This window comes from Giraffa tippelskirchi, chromosome X (genome assembly GCF_054371585.1).
Source record: "Giraffa tippelskirchi isolate mGirTip1 chromosome X, T2T-mGirTip1v1.2.pri, whole genome shotgun sequence".
Classification (NCBI taxonomy): Eukaryota; Metazoa; Chordata; class Mammalia; order Artiodactyla; family Giraffidae; genus Giraffa; species Giraffa tippelskirchi.
In genome coordinates, this window is record NC_137289.1 from 148671004 (window position 1) to 148690409 (window position 19406).

A 19406-nucleotide genomic window follows, 5' to 3' on the forward strand; every position below is an offset into this window, starting at 1 on the left:
GGGGCTTGTGTGTGCACGTGGGTGAGGGTGTCGATCAAAGACGTGACGATTGCCGGGAAACACAGAACTGTAAGAAAAAATACCGTACGTCATGCAGACATCTGAAAACATATGAATTCCTATTGTAGTGGAGTGAATTGTTCATGTGAATGCTTATCCATGTTTTTACTGAAGTGCAGTTGATTTACAATATTAGTTTCTGGTGTGCAACCTCATGACTCAATATAAAAATATTGAGTATAATAATAATAATATATAATAAATATAATATAATAAAATATATTTTAATATAATAAATACACATTAAATATATATTTATACATATAATATATATTATATATAATAAATATATTAAATATATTAAAATATAATAAACATTATATGATAAATATAATATAATAAAACATTTTAAGACAATAAATATACATTAAATATATATTTAAATATAATAAATATATTAAAATATAATAATAAACATGTTATAAAATATAATAAATATAATAAACATTTATTTGTTATAATATAATATAAATATAATAAACATTATATTAGTAAATATAATAAACATAACAAATATTTATATATTAATATAAAATAATGAAATATATAATAAAATAAATATAATAAAACATATATTTTATATAAATATATATAGACATAATATATATAAAATAAAATATATAAAATATATATAAAAAATCATAATAAATATATATTAAAATATAATAAACATTGTATTAAATATAATAAATATAACAAATATTTATGTATTTATAAATATAAGAAAAGTAATGAAATATATAATAAAATAAATATAATAAAACATATAAATATAATATATATACATAAATATAATAAAAATCATTATACTCCATTTAAAGTTATTATCAGGACTTCCCTGGTGGTCCAGTGGTGAAGACTCCGCCTTCCAATGGAGGGGCTACAGGTTCGATCCCTGGTCTAGGAGCTAACATTCCACTCGTGGCGAAAAAAGCCAAAACAGACAACAGAAGCAATGGTGTATCAAATTCCAATGATTACTTTCAAAATGGTCCACATCCAAAAAAAAGTCTTTAAAAAATAATGGCTATGTTATCTGAATCCTGCTGAAATTGAACATGTAGGAAGGCCGTCATCAGTTCAGGGACTTTCTGGTGTGTTTTTCTCCAAAGTGAGTAAACCACTGAGGCTCTACTGGCTTCCTAGCAGTTCAGTTCAGTTCAGTCGCTTAGTCGTGTCCGACTCTTTGCGACCCCATGAATCGCAGCAGGCCAGGCCTCCCTGTCCATCACCAACTCCCGGAGTTTACCCAAACCCATGTCCATCGTGTCGGTGATGCCATCCAACCATCTCATCCTCTGTTGTCCCCTTCTCCTCCTGCCCCCACTCCTTCCCAGCATCAGGGTCTTTTCCAGTGAATCAGCTCTTCGCATCAGGTGGCCAAAATATTGAAGTTTCAGCTTCAACATCAGCCCTTCCAATGAACACCCAGGACATTACTCCTAAGAGTAAATGTGTTTAAATCCTTGGAAAATAGGCGAGGGGTGGTACACTTGAAAAAGCCGTAATACATGCATGAGTATTTTGGTTTTTCTGTTTGCGTAATCCAAGAACAGGGGTGTGTTTGCTAGAGAGTGTCATACTGACAGAAGTCAGTCAGTCAGACATAGAAAGAGAAATGTCCTGTGACACCCCTTATATATGGAATCTAAAAATGATGCAGATGAACTTACAAAACAGAAATAGACTCACAGACTTCAAGAATGAACTTATGGTTGCTGGCAGGGAAGGTTGGGGGAAGGGATAGTCAGGGAGTCTGGGATGGACATGGACACACTGCTGTATTTAACATGGAGACCCAGCAAGGACCTGCTGGACAGCACAGGGAAGTCTGCTCAATACTCTGTAATAACCTTATGGTTCCAGGGGGAAGGATGGGGGAAGGGATAGTCAGGGAGTTTGGGATGGACGTGGACACACTGCTGTATTTAACATGGAGAACCAACCAGGACCTGCTGGACAGCATGGGGAACTCTGCTCAATGTCATGTGGCAGCCTGGATGGGAGGGGAGTTTGGGGGAGAATGGTTACATGCATATGTATGGCTGAGTCCCTACGCTGTCCCCCTGAGACTGACGACAGTGTTAATTGGCCTATACACCAACACAAAATAAAAACTTGACAGTTAGAAAAAAAAAAAAAGAAGGGTGTTTGCAGGGACTTGCAGTATTTTGAGTAATGTATTGAGATCCTGGGCTTCCCTTGTGGCTCAGCTGGTTAAGAATCCGCCTGCAATGTGGGAGACCTGGGTTCGAGCCCCAGGTTGGGAAGATCCCCTGGAGAAGGGAAAGGCAACCCACTCTGGTATTCCAGCCTAGAGATTTTCCAAGGGCTGCATAGTCCATGGGGTTGCAAAGAGTCGGGCATGACTGAGTGACTTTCACTTTCATCTGGATGCCAAGATTGCCCTCTTCCAAAAGAGCGGGATGAGGCCCGTCAAACAATTTAGCTGACGTAACAGTTTACCTTCATAGGCAGTTTCTAGGGCACTTAACTCCTGAGTGCTAAGTGTTACTTGCCTCTTTGTGCAAACGTGACCAACTTCTTTCATGCCAAACCGATGCTATTGTGTAATGTACAAGTTTTGGATGCCATCAAACTATACTATGAGAGACGTAGCATTTGGTTACTTTTTGGAATGCGATTTGAAGAGAAAAACAGAATCCCTTGGCATTATTCTTTACAAGCAGAAAGAGAAATCTCTCTTGCTTCCTCACTTTCACTCTCACACGTCAAGTAGATACTGTTGCACTGCTGGTTTTGAATTCAGTGCTTGCTGAGCGTTTTCCCAAGTCCTTACTTACATTTTCAGAAGTCCATTGTTACACTTAGGTCTCCCAGAAGCCACATATCTGCACCACATTCCTCCAGCTTCCTGTTGGAAACACTCTTATCTGAAGTCTGTGTAATCCATCCCATTTTCCATTTTTTTTTCACCCTAAGATCCTTGGAAACCTGGCACAGTTACTGTCTCAAATTCAAAATAATTGCTGTTTTCCCTTTCTTAACAGACTGACATTTCTTTAATGGATCTAAGTTTTATTATTTCCACGCTTTTTATTATAAACTACATAGAATGACTTCTACCAAAATCTCACACCACTTAAGTTTTTAAGAGTGTTCTCTTAACGACACCTTTTCTGTTATTATAGATCATTTGCTATTTAACTATTTGCGTTTACCATAAAAATAGGATGCTATTAGAATGATTGTTGAAAACCCATTTGCAAACCCTTTTTGTTTTAAAAGTAAGGCAGTTAAAAGAGGGGCTATACATTATCCTTTTTGTCTGAAAGCAGTGAAGAGTCACTGAATTTCAAGTATGCCTGTTTCACCGAGAAAAAGGGGAATATTCTGCAGAGGGCCAGCATAAATGATTAATGATTAAAGAAACCTGTGATTTTTTAAATTTATTTTTATTTATTTCTGGGTGTGTCCTGTCTTAGTTACAACATGGAGATCTTTAGTTGCAGTGCCCAGGCTCTTTATTGCAGTGTGTGGATTCTCCCTTGCTGTGGTGTGTGGTCTCCAGAGCTTGTGGGGGGGCTCTGTCTAGTTTGTGGGACACAGGCCTCTCTAGTTGAGGTGCCTGGGCTCAGTACTTGCAGAACACACACGCTTATTAGTTCATCCACTGGATGGGGGATCTTAGTTCCCCGACCAGGGATTGAACCTGCAACCCTCTGCACTGCAAGGCGGATTCTCCACCAATGGAACCACCAGGGAAGTCCCAGGACGCTTTTAGTTTAACCTTCACACGATACATTTTTTCCAGGGCTGAGGTCACCTCTCTGCTACCAGTAACTCTGGACTTGGATGTTTGTGGAGAGAGGCTGTTCACAGAGAACTAACCACCAAGATAATAGACAGGCTCTGTTGACTGGGCAGTGACTTTAGCATAACAAGCATAAGGATAATAGAGGATTATTGGGGGGGAAAAATACCTAAGTACACATACAGATATTTTCCCTTCTCTCTGCAGCATATATTTGTACACATATCTCCTCCTGCTTAAACCTCCCACCCTCCAGGTCATCACAGAGCACCCAGCTGAGTTCCTTGTGATGTACAGCAACTTCCCACTAGCTGTCTGTGTTACACATGGTTGTGTATATATGTCAGTGTATATGTCGTGTACATATGTCAGTGGTCCTCTCTGTGGTCACGCCACGCTCCCCTTCCCACACGATGTCCACAAGTTCTTTCTCTATGTCTGAGTCTCTTTTCCTGCCCTGCAAATAGGTTCCTCTGTACCATTTTTTCTAGATGCTGCGTACATGCATTGATACGATCCAGCAGTCCCACTACTGGACATATACCTTGAGAAAACCATAATTCAAGATAAGACACGCACCCCAGTATTCACTGCAGCACTGCTTGCAATAGCCAGGGCATGGAAGTGACCTGAATGTCCATCAGTAGATGAAGGGATAAAGAAGATGTGGCTGTATATGTTGCTGTTGTTTTAGTCACCAAATCGTGTCCAGCTCTTTTGTGACCCCATAGACTGCTGCCCGCCAGGCTCCTCTGTCCATGGGATTCTCCAGGCAAGAATCCTGGAGTGGGTTGCCATTTCCTTCTCCAAGGGATGTCCCCCACCCAGGGATGAAATCCATGTCTCCTGCATTGGCAAGCAGATTCTTTACCAGTGTGCCACCTGGGAAGCCTGTGGCACGTATATACAATGAAATATTGCTCAGACATAAAGAGGAACAAAATTGGGTCATTTGTAGTGGTGTGTAATGATGTATAACTCTTGTTACACAGAGCGAAGTAAGGCAGAAAAAGACAAGTATTGTATGAAAGTGAAAGTCGCTCATCGTGTCTGACTCTTTGCGACCCCCATGGACTATACAGTCCATGGGATTCTCCAGGCCAGTATACTGGAGTGGGCAGCCTTTCCCTTCTCCAGGGGATCTTCCAACACAGGAATCGAACCTAGGTCTCCCACATTGTGGGCAGATTTTTTAGCAGCTGAGCCAAAACGGAAGCCCTAGAAGACTGAAGTAGGTAGCTGATCCCTTTTCCAGGGGATGTTCCCGGCTCAGGAATTGAACTGGGGTCTCCTGCATTGCAGGTGGATTCTTTACCAACTGAGCTCTCAGGGAACCCCAAGTATTGTATTTTAGCACAAATATGTGGGATACAGAACAGTGGTCCTGAACTACGGACGTTTTCCTCAGGAAAAACACCGTCCATCATGGGTTGAGCTGGACCAGTGGCGCTGTCAGTTCAGCAGTGCTGAGGCTGGGGTTGCGGGCGTCTCTGGGGCGATCTGGTGATTGACATCGGACATGCCTCCAGTGCCTAATCCCACCTGCCTAGCTGTCCGGTCATCTTCATTGTGACTCCATCCAGCTACTGTCAGAGGGCCCTCAACCTCAAGCTGTCTTTGGGCACCCCTGTATTATTATATTATAGGTCGGTTAAGAGATATATCCAGATCACTTAGGTTAAATCTAACACCATCCCTAATTAAGCGGTCCTTTTAGGTGAATAAAGAACATGGGGCTTTTTTTTTTTTTTCTCTGAAGGTAATTTTTAGCTAATTTCTGGAGTTGTAGGAATGGCTACCCACTCCAGTATTCTTTCCAGGATAATCCCATGGACAGAGGAGCCTGGAGGGCTACAGTCCATGGGGTCGCAGAGTCGGACATGACTGAACGACCAACACTTTCTGCTTTCAGTATTTAAATGAGACCTGAAGCATACCTCCTGAAGGGCTTCCCTGATGGCTCAGACAATAAAGAATCTACCTGCAATGTAGGAGATCCAGGTTCGATCCCTGGTTTGGGAACATCCCCTGGAGAAGGGAATGGCAACCCACTCTAGTATCCTTGCCTGGAGAATCCCATGGACAGAGGAGCCTGGTGGGCTACAGTCCTTGTGGTCACAAAGAGTCAGACACAACTGAGCAACTCACACACACACACACACACACACACACACACACACACACACACGAAGAACCAGACTCTCCTGGACTGACCTGTAAGTTCCTCAGTTTTTGTTTGTTTATTGTTAACTTACTGAAGTGTCAATCTCATAGGAAATCCCAAAGAGCGTTTTCCTTTGTTTATAACTTTATTTTTTGACGGTGCTGGGTCTTTGTTGCTTTGCCAGGCTTTCTCCAGGTGCTGCAGTGAGAGCTACTCTCTTAACTTCACTGGTCTCTCTTGCTGTGGTGCGTGGGCTCACTTGCTCCCTGCCACGTGGGATCTTCCTGGACCAGGGATCGAATCCGTGCCTCTGAGAGCGCCAGGCAGATTCTTCACCACTGAGCCCCCAGGCAAAGCCCACAAACCGTTTTCTTAATGCCTTCCCCAGTTTGAGTTCTAAAGGGTCACCTCAACCTACAAGTATGGATACCTTTTCGCTCGGTGAATATTCACCATCGGTTAGGAGTGATGAGGCCTGCCTGACGTTGAGGATGACGACCCTTATTCGGCACTGATGTTCAGAGCAGAAGGACACAGCCTCTGTCTGGCCCAGCAGTGAACTCGTCGAGGTGGTCACGCACACACGCTGGTGTTGAAGTCCACTCACTTTCCTAACTTTTCCCATTAATTGATATGGGCCAACCGCTGCCCTGATTTTCCTCTTTCTCTCTTATGGGGCTAAGGAAAAATTATAAAAATTCATGGAAACACATATATCCTTTCTGTGCGGTCCATGGGTGTAGGAGGGAAGACAGGGGTGGGCCGACTTCTTAACTTCAGAGGCTTCATACGCCGGAAACTTGACTTTTTAGAAGCGCGGTATGTTTTGAAACGATGATCCATGGAGTGACCCGTTACACTGGAGCATGTAACCTGGGGTTGTGCTGTGAGAACTGTCCTTGGCTGACACCTCACATTACCTCTGCAGGCTGGTATTGGCGTTTGACACAAAGGAGAACAGCAGTGAGGTTTTCCTTCACCCTTCAGGTGAAGGCTATTACAAGCCTCGAAGACTTGACAGTGTTACTGTGGGTGGACGAGGCCCTGTCTCTGAAACACGCGCCTTTGTGAGGCTGTGAGATGTTCACAAGCTGACCTGCTGCACGTGACACACAAGCTCTGGTTTGTTGGGGTGTTGGTTCTCCTTTGATTCTCCCCTGGTTTAGTTCTGGTTTACTTTACAGCTTTGTCGAACTGTCCTCTGTCTAGAGGTGTTGCTTTCTTATTTTATTGCCTCTCTTGATACCCATGGTGTCCCCGATAGCTCAGTTGGTAAAGAATCTGCCTGCAATGCAGGAGACCCTGGTTCGATCCCTGAGCCGGGAAGATGCCCTGGAGAAGGGATTACCTACCCACTCACTCCAATATTCTTGGGCTTCCCTAGTGGCTCAGCTGGTAAAGAATTCTGCCTGCAATGTGGGAGACCTGGGTTCGATCCCTGGGTCGGGAAGATCCTCTGGAGAAGGAAAGGCTACCCACTCCAGTATTCTGGCCTGGAGAATTCCGTGGACCGTATAGACCACGGGGTCGCAAAGAGTCGGACACGACTGAGCAACCTTAACTTTCACTTTTCACTATCCTGATGCCCAGCTTCGGCGGTTAGTTTGGGCAGGGAAAGAGAAACACTGAACTTGTTTTCCAGACAGAAAGATTCCAGGTAGCCGTGGCCTTCAGTTTTACAGGGGGCCATGACCCAGCGCTCGTCTTTAGCGGGTGCTAACTCGGAATCCATCACGTATCAGCTTGTTTCTTTTCAAAAAGAGCTGATGACGCCACCGCTTTAATATTCCCATGAACCTGGCAGTATTGGAAATCTGTAAACCTCAGGATTTTCAAGGGGGACCACTTTTCACAAATTAATCTCTCGCATTCTGAATACAGTGACCGCATGCCCTGACGTGATAGGAACCCAGATGCCTTGAGTACAACGGTCTTTACGAGAGACGTTATGTAGTGACTAATTAATGGCTCACCGGAAGTCTGTATCTTGGTGCATTTTCACACCTGGACTTGTGACAAGTCCTTTTATGAATAGTCACCTCTGGTGATTTGCAGCTGCCGATTGCCAGCCTTAGCCGATTTTTCTATCAGTCTGTTATGAACATTTTTTGAAGTGTTGGGTTTCTGTGCCTTTGATTTCACCAAAATACTCGCTATGCTTTCAAGAAACACCCCATAGATTGCGGGATGCCATACCAGAGTGTTTTGACATTTTTAACGGAATTGTTTACATTTCAGATGACGAAGTTGTTTGAAATCAATAAAGAGAGATGGTAGTCATTTACATAATGAAAGCCACACCAAGGCCAGCTCTCTGCCCTCCGCTCTGGTGATGCCGTCAGGAGGCTGGGGGAGCTCACAAGAACGAGAGCCCTGGAAGGGGCGTCGGTGGGGGGCTGGGCCCCTTCTGCACACAATTAACAGCCCAGGGTACAGTTCCTCCCAATCAGGGCAGCCAACCGGCCCGAATGCAGACCAGATGGACCATTTCTGCACAGGCACCATTTCTGCACAGGCACATCTCAGAATTAAGGAGATGCTGAAGGGGAGGAATTTGACGTGACAGAGCCCTGATGCTCAGTCTTGTGGCGAGGAGGCCCGTGGCAGTGGGATGACATTCATGACCGAGGCCTCAGGGTTTGCGGGTGTGGGGGGCGGGGGTCCCCTGCTGAGTTCAGGGTACTTCAGCGCTGGACCAGTTACTGGAGCTGCGTCTACGCTAGACAGTTCTCCGTGGAGGGCCAAGGAGAAGGGCAGGTTTGCAGTCTCCGAGACAGTGCTCTGTGAGCTTAGGAAACTAACGAGCCACCTTCTCTCCCTTTTTTTTTTTTTTTAATGTATTTTTATTAGGGGATCATTGCTTTGCAGTGTTGTGTTGGTTTCTGCCATATAATATGAATCAGCCATAAGTGTGTGTGTATTACATACACATGTATATAACATATATATATACAATACAACATATATATATATATATATGGCACTGCTGCTCCTAAGTCGCTTCAGTCGTGTCCGACTCTGTGCGACCCCATAGACGGCAGCCCATCAGGCTCCGCTGTCCCTGGGATTCTCCAGGCAAGAACACTGGAGTGGGTTGCCATTTCTTTCTCCAGTGCATGAAAGGGAAAAGTGAAAGTGAAGTCGCTCAGTCGTGTCCGACTCTTAGCGACCCCATGGGCTGCAGCCTACCAGGCTCCTCCGTCCATGGGAGTTTCCAGGCAAGAGTACTGGAGTAGGGTGCCGTTGCGTTCTCCGATATATAGCACAGTCCATCCTAAAGGAAATCAATTCTGAATATTCATTAGAAGGACTGATGCTGAAGCTGAAACTCCAATCCTTTGGCCACCTTATGCAAACAACTGACTCACTGGAAAAAGCCATGATGCTGGGAAAGATTGAAGGCGGGAGGAGAAGGGGACGACAGAGGATGAGGTGGTTGGATGCATCACCAACTCGATGGACACGAGTTTGAGCAAGCTCCGGGAGTTGGTGATGGACAGGGAGGCCTGGCGTGCTGCAGTCCATGGGGTCACAAAGACTCGGACACAACTGAGCGACTAACACTTAAACTCTCGTTTTCCTAGATTCCATATACATGTGTTAATATACAATATTTATTATTCTCTTTCTGATTTACTTGTATAACAGGCTCTAGTTTCATCCATCTCACTAGAACTAGAGTGAAATTCATTTTTTAAGGCTGAGTAGTATTCCGCCGTGTATATGTAATACAGCCTCTTTATCCATTTGTCGATGGACATCACAGTTGCTTCCACGGCTTAGCTATTGTCATGAACAATTGGGGTACCTGTGTCTTTTTTGGTTGTAGTTTTCTGAGGGTGTATGCCCTTTCGTGGGATTGCTGGTTCGTATGGAAAGACTGATGCTGAAGCTGAAAGTCCAATACTTTGGCCACCTGATGCGAAGAACTGACTCACTGGAAAAGACCCTGATGCTGGGAAAGATGGGAGGCGGGAGGAGAAGGGGACGACAGAGAATGAGATGGTTGGATGGCATCACCGACTTGACGGACACGGGTTTGAGTAAACTCCATTCCCACCAACAGTTCAGTAGGGTTCCCTTTTTCTCCACACTCTCTCCAGCATTCATTGTTTGTAGATTTTTTTGGGTGCTTAGCCTTGCTCTGTTTAAACAGGAAGTAAAGAAATGTTTGAGTTACAGGACCTTGATGGTGGAAGGAGATGTGAGCTCCTTGAATAGATACAGATCCCAGAGGAGGTGGCAGCGAACGCCTGCGATGAGCCTTCTCGTTCCTCTCTGAGACTCTCAGGCAGAGATTTTACCCGTGTTGCCATGTCTTCCTCCTACTTCTTCCTGAGAGAAGAATAAAGCAGTGGGCTAGACCGTTTCTTCAGTGAACAGTTCCACACCATTTGCTTCTGCAGGGTGCTCCCTATGGGGACATTGACTGGGGGGCTGGGGAGGGTGGAGCAGAACCCAGTTCTTAACACACACAACCCACTCCCCAGGGCTTGAGCCTCGTTGGGAAGACAAGACATTCAGCGAGCTGGCTGTGGTCAGAGGCACTTGAATGCATGTGTTGACGGTCACGGGTTCAACATGGAACGGCAGACCAAGGAATGGAGCCTTGTACTTCTAGCTGGAGGTTATGGGAAGGTGGCTGAGAAGGGGGTGGCATCTGGACTGAACCTGGATGTATTCCAGAGTCTGTGTCAGACAACCGAAGGAAAGAGATTTCAGAGTGAAGGAGACCGCGTGACCGGATCATGGCAGTGGGGAGCGCCTGGCAGTGTGGTCTAGGGAAGCCGGGTGCACAGGGCAGGCCGTGTGTTGTTTCTATTTGGTCCTTCAGTCGTGTCCACCTCTCTGCGACCCCTCGGACTGTAGCCCACCAGGCTCCTCCGTCCACGGGATTCTCCAGGCAAGAATGCTGGAGTCATAGGCAGCCCGCACTCTGTGACTCCTGCAAGCTGCACTAAGACCCAACACAGCCGAAAATGAATAAACACATGAGTAAATAGTTTTTTTTCATGTACACCTGTGGCCGATTTCATGTCTATATGTGTGGCAGAAACCACCACAATACTGTAAAGTAATTAGCTTCCAGTGAAAATCAATCAATTAATTTAAAAAATTCATCAGTGAGCTTTTGAGCAGATACACACACATGCTGCTTTTAAATCACCCGGCTCCATCCAGATCAATGATGAATGACTTTAGAATTTCCCACCGTAAGACCTCAGCGTGAATTCAGATCAAAATGAGATGAGTTGAAATCTCAGCCACACCGCTAACCTGCGTCAGGTCTTCTCCGTGTTTTGTAGCTTTGCCGCTGCTGAAACTTAAGAGATGGAAACCAAAATGGAGCCTTCCGAACTAATCGTTTCAAATGAGTTGTCAACGCTCTAGGAGAACGGTCATTCTCAGTGCAGAACGGCTTTACGGGCAGCTGCTGTTCTTGGTTCGCGTGGCATTGAGAGATTCGGTCGGTTGCATCTATCCCTTTGGTATTGTGAATTTGTTGTAAGTTTCCCTTTCCATCATGGCTGCTATTCTGAACTGTGGTTCTTACATCTTTGGGTTACCAGGCAACTTGCTCGCTCCGTCGGGGGAAAGAGAAATCAAGATGATGAAGTATGTTCCTACGAGCCACCTGTGAGGGACGTTTTTTGAAGCCAGGCACTCACACGTGCCAAAACCCAAACATTATAAATTCATCTTTTTTTTTTTTTTTCCAATTTTAAACATAGGCAAAACACTCTCCAACATAAATCACAGCAGGATCCTCTATGACCCATCTCCCAGAATATTGGAAATAAAAGCAAAAATAAAGAAATGGGACCTGATTAAAATGAAAAGCTTTTGCACAACAAAGGAAACTATAAGCAAGGTGAAAAGACAGCCTTCAGAATGGGAGAAAATAATAGCAAACGAAGCAACGGACAAAGAATTAATCTCAAAAATATACAAGCAACTCCTGCAGCTCAATTCCAGAAAAATAAACGACCCAATCAAAAAGTGGGCCAAAGAACTAAACAGACATTTCTCTAAAGAAGACATACAGATGGCTAACAAACACATGAAAAGATGCTCGACATCACTCATTATGAGAGAAATGCAAATCAAAACTGCAATGAGGTACCACTTCACACCAGTCAGAATGGCTGCTATCCAGTCTACAAAGAATAAATGCTGGAGAGGGTGTGGAGAAAAGGGAACCCTCTTACACTGTTGATGGGAATGCAAACTAGTACAGCCACTATGGAGAACAGTGTGGAGATTCCTTAAAAAACTGGGAATAGAACTGCCATATGACCCAGCAATCCCACTGCTGGGCATACACACCGAAGAAACCAGAATTGAAAGAGACACGTGTACTCCAGTGTCCATCGCAGCACTGTTTATAATAGCCAGGATATGGAAGCAACCTAGATGTCCATCAGCAGACGAATGGATAAGGAAGCTGTGGTACATATACACAATGGAATATTACTCAGCCATTAAAAAGAATACATTTGAATCAGTTCTATTGAGATGGATGAAACTGGAGCCCATTATACAGAGTGAAGTAAGCCAGAAAGAAAAACACCAATACAGTATACTAATGCACATATATGGAATTTGAAAGATGGTAACGATAACCCTATATGCGAGAGAGAAAAAGACACAGATGCATAGAACAGTCTTATGGACTCTGAGGGAGAAGGTGAGGGTGGGACGATGTGAGAGAATAGCATTGAAGCATGTATATTATCATATGTGAAACAGAACACCATTCCAGGTTCAATGCATGAGACAAATGCTCAGGGCTGGGGCAACGGGATGACCCAGAGGGATGGGATGGGGAGGGAGGTGGGAGAGGGGTTCAGGATGGGGAGCACATGTAAACCCATGGCTGATTCACGTCAATGTATGGCAAAAACCACTACAATATCGTAAAGTAATTAGCCCCCAACTAAAATAATTAATAATAATAATAATGATAATAAAAAAAAACAGCAAGTCATCTGGGGAGAGCCCCGGCAATCACTTGGGGAAATCCACAAGACCCAGGCTGCAGAAACCATTCCTGTATGCTTTCAGCACAAGAGAGCATGGGGCTTTATAATGCTTTTCTTAAAAGGAAAACTCAGTCAGATGGAGAGGAGAGGAAATTCGGGAACCGTGTCATAAGCACCCTGAGATGTGTCAGCAGAGGCAGAGCGTGTTATGTGAAAAGAAGGACTCGAGACTCCTCATGACCGTCACGTCTCGTGGATTCCGTGTTGGGTTCCCCTGCTGCAGCTTGCTATGTACATGCACGCTTAGTCATGTCCGACTCTCTGCGACCCCGTGGACTGTAGCCCACCAGGCTCCTCTGTCCATGGGATTCTCCAGGCAAGAATACTGGAGTGGGTTGTCATGCCCTCCTCCAGGGGATCCACCCGACCCAGAGATCAAACCAGGGTCTCCTGTGTCTCCTGCATTGCAGGCAGATTCTTTACCACTTGAGCCATCAGGGAAACCCGTTTATGTAACATGTCAAGACCTAATTCCATCTATTCACTTATGTGAATGTTAGAAACGGGAATTCTATCGGCTTTTCGTTACAAACCAAATTGGATGAAACAGAAGGACACCTGGCTCGTAGTAAATGTTGGGTATTTCTCTTCCCCTTACAAAAGGTTTTGTTTTCCCATTTGTCAAGTTTTAACTTCAGCGGAAGTGCTTTCTAACACTGCCGTCTATAAAGTTCTTGCACTTTTTTTTTCTTTGAAAGAATGCATATAAAAGAACTGCTCTTGAGGTTATGGGCTTCCCTGGTGGCTCAGACGGTAAAGAATCTGCCTGCAGTGCAGGAAACCTGGGTTCTATCCCTGGTTCGGGAAGATCCCCTGGAGAAGGGAATGACAACCCACTCCAGTGTTCTTGCCTGGAGAATCCATTGGACAGAGAAGCTTGGCGGGCTACCATTCTTGGGGGTCACAAAGGGTCAGATGCAGCTAAGTGATTAACACTCGAGGTTACTGGGGAGACAAAACCTCGTTTAGGATCAAGAATCAATTTAGACCCTCTAAAACAGTGGGAACGGGAAACTGAACTTGGCATCACACCATTTCAGACTGAACCCCTGAGAGGGAGACGCTGCTGTTAACAAAGGAAACAGAGGGTCCTTTGTCGTGAGATGAGTTTCGTCTCCCCTTTAGCTCTTCTTCCTCAGCGTTCACCGCGGTCCGCGTCGCACGCACGCTGTTGTGACTGGCGTGGTTCTGTTCCAGGTGTCCCCCTGAAGCCCAGGAAGGAGTTACGGTTCACGGAACTGCAGTCCGGGCAGCTGGAGGTGAAGTGGTCCTCAAAGTTCAACGTTTCCATTGAGCCCGTCATCTACGTGGTGCAGAGAAGGTGGAACTACGGAATCCATCCCAGCGAAGACGACGCCACGCACTGGCAGACCGTGGCGCAGGTGAGTGCTTCGTGGGCTCCGTCTGTCCGACTCTTTGCGGCCCCATGGGCTGCAGCCCGCCAGGCTCCTCTGTCTGTGGTATTCTCCAGGCAAGAATCCCGGAGTGGGTTGTCATCTCCTCCTCCAGGGGATCTTGCCGACCCAGGGGTCGAACCCGGGTCTCCTGATGTCACCCTTGAGGTGACATCTCCCGCACACCTACACAGAAGAGGTTAACGTGCTGTGGCTTGCTCAAAATAGCCTGAGCGTGCATGTCACTTAAACTGGTGTGCACACACCTCACCACCATGGGGTAAAAGACAGGAGAAGCTCCATGGGTATATAACCCGTTACCACGAGAAAGTTGGCTTCATGTGCTCACAACGCATGGTGAGCGAGTGAGTGAAGTCACTCAGTCGTGTCCGACTCTTTGTGACCCCTATGGGCTGTGGCCCACCAGGCTCCCCCCTCCATGGGATCTTCCAGGCAAGAGTACTGCAGTGGGTTGCCATTTCCTTCTCCAGGAGATCTTCCCGACCCGGGGATGGAACCCGGGTCTCCCACATTGTATGCAGACGCTTTACCATCTGAGCCGTCAGAGAAGTCCCGATGCATGGTGGAGGGACGTAATTCTCCTTTTCAGAAGATCCGTTTACTCATTCATGGCTGTGCTGGGTCCCTGTTACTACATTCGGGCTTCCTCTGATAGCAGCAAACAGGGGTTCCTCTTCATTGCGGTGTGAGGGCTTCTCATTGCGGTGGCTTCTAGAACACGGGCTCTAGAACCCAGGCTCAGAAGGTGTGGCCCACGGACTTCCTTGCTCCGAGGACTGTGGGATCTCCCCAGAACAGGGATCCAGCTGGTGTCCCCTGCATTGCAAGGCGGGTTCTTAAAGCACTGGACCACCAGGGAAGCCATTTTCCTAAGAGTGTTCACATTTATTTCCTCCAAGAACTGCACTTAAACCCTGAGATACATGTAGAACCCACGAGACTGAGCGAAACGCAGCACCCGTAGGACTCGTTAACCCACCATGTGATCATCTTGACGTCTTCTCCCGTGTTGCTCCTGAAAGGTTGTTGCTGAACGACAAAAGACACCGAGATTCTTGGCCTCCAGAGGAGAGGAATTCAATCCAGGGCCAGAGATGAGGCTTGATTGCTCAGAGCTTTTGTGTAATAAAGTTTTATTAAAGTATAAAAGAGAGATAGAGAGCTTCTGACATAGACATCAGAAGCGGGGCGGGAAGAGTGCCCCCTCGCTAGTGTTAGCAATGGAGTTATATACTTTTTAATTACTTATTACCATGAATCAAAAGAATGTCTGGAGGTTGTCAAGACCTCACTAGACCCACTCCCATAATTTACATTTTAAGATAACAGGATTGGCCAGAAGGTTTTTTTCCAGAAATTGTCCTCAAGCAGGATACATTATTGTTACATAATCCTAAGGAATGTAGAGGGGAAAAAAAAGTTTGTTCTTTCTTCCTCCTTGAGAATTCCAGACCCCTCTCTCTCCTTGAGGACCCCAGACTTCTTATCAACCTGCCTGGGAATTGACCCTCTCACTCCCAGATTTAAGCTTTCATTCTGCACAGGACTTGAGTGGCTGAAGGCAGAGTCCTGTCACCAAACTGCTTGGTGGGAAGCAGCGGGCAGGTCTCGAATCTTCTCTGAGTACTTCCTTCTCCTCCTTCTTGGCCCAACTCCCCAAGAAATGGGCCACCGGATGGCACCCCTCCTGGAGGTCATCTTCCCAGTGCTGAGGAAAGAATCAATTATCAGTATGAAACTGCTTCATGCTTTTCAACAAGTAAACATGGCTTCTCCCCCTGTAGGTCTACAGGGAAATCTTCTCTGCTGATGTGTGTAAGACCGTCTTTCTCCAAGGACGAGATTCCCTTGATTTTTTTTTTTTTTTCATTACATGTAAACTACAGTGCAATACTCAGGTGTTTGAAAGAAAAATGTAATCCCCTTTTCATCAGTAGTGTCTCGGAGAGGAATAAACACGAGAGTAATTTAAAGACCTCGAAAGCAGTGAGAAATGTGATGTTAAAACGATTTTTTTTTTAATTGGAGGATAATGGGTGATGTAGTGTTAGTTTCTGCCGTACAACAAAGTGAATCAATCACGTGTACAATATCCCTTCTTTCTTGACTCTTCCCCTCGCCTCTTCCGCCCCCCTAGGTCATCACAGAGAACTGGGCTAAGCTCCCTGTGTTGCACGGCAGGTTCCTGCCTACTTTCTATCTCACATATAAAGTCAGTGCTATTAGTGTGCATGGTCAGTGCTACTTGCTGAATTTGTCTCACTCCCTCCTTCCCCTTCTGTGTCCACACGTCCGTTCTCTGCGTCTCTGTCTCTTCCCTGCAGATAGGTTCATCAGTACCCTTTTCTGAGGTTCCATATATATGCACTAATATTCAACATTTATCTTTTTTTCTCTTTCTGCCTTATTTGACTCTGTAGAAACAGGCTCTAGATGCATCCACCTCATTACAACTGACTCAGATTCATTCCTTTTTTATGGCTGAGTAATATTTCATTGTGTATATGTGCCACTTCTAAAAGAAACATCTTCAATTAGGGAAAAAAAAGAACTGGTCAGAAATATTTACTAATTTTATGCCATATCTATCTTGTTAAACCCTTTTGCGTTAACAAAACATAAAGATGTTCAGAATACAGCCTAAAATTATGTTTGGTTTACATGGCATTCTCCCCTAAATGGTGCTACAATATCACTTGAAGAATTTCCAAATTCCTAATTTGAAGATTTATGAAAGTGATTGATGATAAGACTTTCTCTTTCATATTCTTTTTCTTGGAGAGAGGAAGCACCTCGCTCTATCATTTTTATTATTATTACTGTGTTCACTGGTTAATGCCACATGAAATGTTTCCTTACTGTGTCTGCTGAGCGTGCTGACTTTAGTTCCTTAAACTGAAGGCTGAGACTAGACAAAGAAGTCAATGGAAATGTTGTCTCAATTCTGCCAGAAAAGGTAGAAAGGCACACTTCAGAAGTCACTTTCTTCCTTCTTTAAAAAATTTTATTTATTTTCTATTTTAAATTAATTGATTTTAATTGGAGGTTAATTACTTTACACTATTGTGGTGGTTTTTGCCGTACATCAACATGAATCGGCCACGATTCATGTGTCCCCCATCCTGAGCCCCTCTCCCACCTCCCTCCCCAGCGCATCCCTCTGGGTCACCCCAGAGCACCAGCTTTGAGTGCCCTGCCTCATGCATTGAACTTGCCCTGGTCTCCTATTTCACATATGGTAATATACATGTTTCAATGCTGTTCTCTCAAATCATCCCACCCTTGCCTTCTGGGCATACACACCGAGGAAACCAGAATTGAAAGAGACACACGTACCCCATTGTTCACTGCAGCACTGTTTACAATAGCGAGGACATGGAAGCAACCTAGATGTCCATCGACAGATGAATGGATAAGGAAGCTGTGGTACATATACACAATGGAATATTACTCGGAGATAAAAAAGAACACGTTTGAATCAGTTGTAATGAGGCGGATGAAACTGGAGCCTATTATACAGAGTGAAGTAAGTCAGAAAGAGAAACACCAATACAGTATATTAATGCATATATACGTGGAATTTAGAAAGATGGTAATGACGACCCTGCTTATTTATTTTAATCATGGAAATGCTTAGCTTCTTTTGAATGCTGAAGTACACGTGACAGTCCTTTGAGTAAGTTATCACAAGCTGAGGTTTAGGAGGGTATCGATTCCATTCTGTTGCCCAGGTTCATGCAAGGAGGGTCATGTTGAGCTCAGCTGGCACTAGGCCCAGATGACCCACAGAACTCAGACATTTATCCCTTGGAGTCGATAGCTTATGGTGAACGGTGTCGGATTCATGGTCTCCAAAGGAGATTTAGCTTCAGGACCAGGGACCAGGCTTCATCGCTCAAGAGCTTCTGTGTAGCAGAGTTTTATTAAAGTGAGAAAAGAGACAGAGAAAGCTTCTGGCACAGACATTAGAAAGGGGACAGAGAGTGCCCCCCTCACTAGTGTTAGCAAGGGACTCATATGCTTTTTAACTTAGTTATTACAATAAATCAAAAGAATGTCTCAAGGTTGTAAAAATTTTACCAGACCCACTCCCACAATTTACATTTTAGGATAACAGGATTAGAACTTAACAACAGAAAGATCCTACCAGACCCATTCCCATAATATACATTCTCAGTTCAGTTCAGTTCAGTCCCTCAGTCGTGTCCAACTCTTGCAACCCCATGGATTGCAGCACGCCAAGCCTCCCTGTCCATCACCAACTCCCAGAGATTACTCAGACACATGTCAATTGAGTTGGTGATGCCATCCAACCATCTCATCTTCTGTCGTACCCTTCTCCTCCCACCTTCCCTCTTTTCCAGCATCAGGGTCTTTTCAAATGAGTTAGCTCTTCACATGAGGTGGCTGAAGGATTGGAATTTCAGCTTCAGCATCAGTCCTTCCAATGAATATTCAGGACTGATCTCCTTGAGGATGGACTGGTTGGATCTCCTTGCAGTCCAAGGGAAGCTCAAGAGTCTTCTCCAACACCACAGTTCCAAAGCATCCATTCTTTGGTGCTCAGCCTTCTTTGTAGTCCAACTCTCACATTCATACATGACTACTGGAATATAGTCCTTAGTATATATAATCCTTAGTACAGATTTTAAACTGAGTAATCACCAGGCTTAAAGGAAAAAAAAAAGTTTTATGTGACTAAGACTAAGAAATGTAGAGGAAAAAAAAGATGTTTGTCCTTTCCTCCTCTTGGGAATTCCAGATCCCTATCCCCTCCTCCAGAGCCTCAGACCCCTCTCTCTTTGGGGACCCTTGGACTTCTTATCCGCTTGCCTAGGATGTGACTCTCTCAGAGTCATGGCCAAGTGCTCAGATCTGCCCTAGGACATTGTTGGAAGCGGGCCTGTTGCCCTGAGCTTGGCCAAGGTGGGTAGTGACAATATGGACAG

The 19406-nt window shown here is 44.9% G+C and overlaps 1 protein-coding gene and 1 long non-coding RNA gene across 2 annotated transcripts in view; one reads left to right on the forward strand and one right to left on the reverse strand.

The window, feature by feature from the left end:
• The window catches only part of LOC145536926 (anosmin-1-like), a 196064-nt gene that overhangs the window by 140194 nt on the left and 36464 nt on the right, over window positions 1-19406 (forward strand). Inside the window, exon 5 of the mRNA XM_081567231.1 lies at window positions 14240-14424. Within this exon, the coding sequence (XP_081423357.1) occupies window positions 14240-14424 (185 nt within the window). The remainder of the gene's footprint in view (window positions 1-14239; window positions 14425-19406) is intronic.
• The window catches only part of LOC145536928 (uncharacterized), a 453923-nt gene continuing 452877 nt past the window's right edge, over window positions 18361-19406 (reverse strand). The window contains exon 13 of the long non-coding RNA XR_014076087.1: window positions 18361-19126. This is a non-coding gene — a long non-coding RNA (uncharacterized LOC145536928). The remainder of the gene's footprint in view (window positions 19127-19406) is intronic.